The sequence below is a fragment of the Buceros rhinoceros genome, unplaced genomic scaffold (assembly GCF_000710305.1).
Source record: "Buceros rhinoceros silvestris isolate BGI_N320 unplaced genomic scaffold, ASM71030v1 scaffold31941, whole genome shotgun sequence".
Lineage (NCBI taxonomy): Eukaryota > Metazoa > Chordata > Aves > Bucerotiformes > Bucerotidae > Buceros > Buceros rhinoceros.
Genome location: NW_010394156.1, coordinates 623 through 992, shown reverse-complemented (window position 1 = coordinate 992; position 370 = coordinate 623). Strand labels below are relative to the sequence as shown.

The 370-nt window shown below is 64.9% G+C and overlaps 1 protein-coding gene across 1 annotated transcript in view; it reads right to left on the bottom strand.

Annotated features, from left to right (window-relative positions):
• LOC104501359 (scavenger receptor cysteine-rich domain-containing group B protein-like) overlaps window positions 1-370 on the bottom strand; it is a gene marked incomplete at its 3' end in the record, with an annotated part of 4,831 nt that overhangs the window by 4,093 nt on the left and 368 nt on the right. The window contains exon 2 of the mRNA XM_010145157.1: window positions 36-60. Within this exon, the coding sequence (XP_010143459.1) occupies window positions 36-60 (25 nt within the window). The remainder of the gene's footprint in view (window positions 1-35; window positions 61-370) is intronic.

Below are 370 nucleotides of genomic sequence, written 5' to 3'. Positions count from 1 at the left end.
GAGAGGCTCCAAGCTGCATGGCGGCACCGTCCCACCCTCTGGCATCAACACCCACCCCTCCTGGAGGGTCCCCAAAACGTCATCGCTCCCCCAGACACCCGGTGACGGAAACGCCCACCAAGAGGACACGTTGCCCCTGTTGGGGACACGTTGCCCCTGTTGGGGACACGTTGGGGGTCATTTGCAGAGGCAGAAGAACCGAGGTGACGGACCAAGACCCACCACATCCTCGTGCTGTGTCGTCCCCGGGGCCATTACCTGCGCACACCACCCCGGCTTCTCCGCCGTGGTGACAAGTGCCGTTGCCACAGGGCTCCACCTTGCATGCCCCGAGGGTGGTCTCTGTGCCCACGCAGCTCACTCGGTTGGG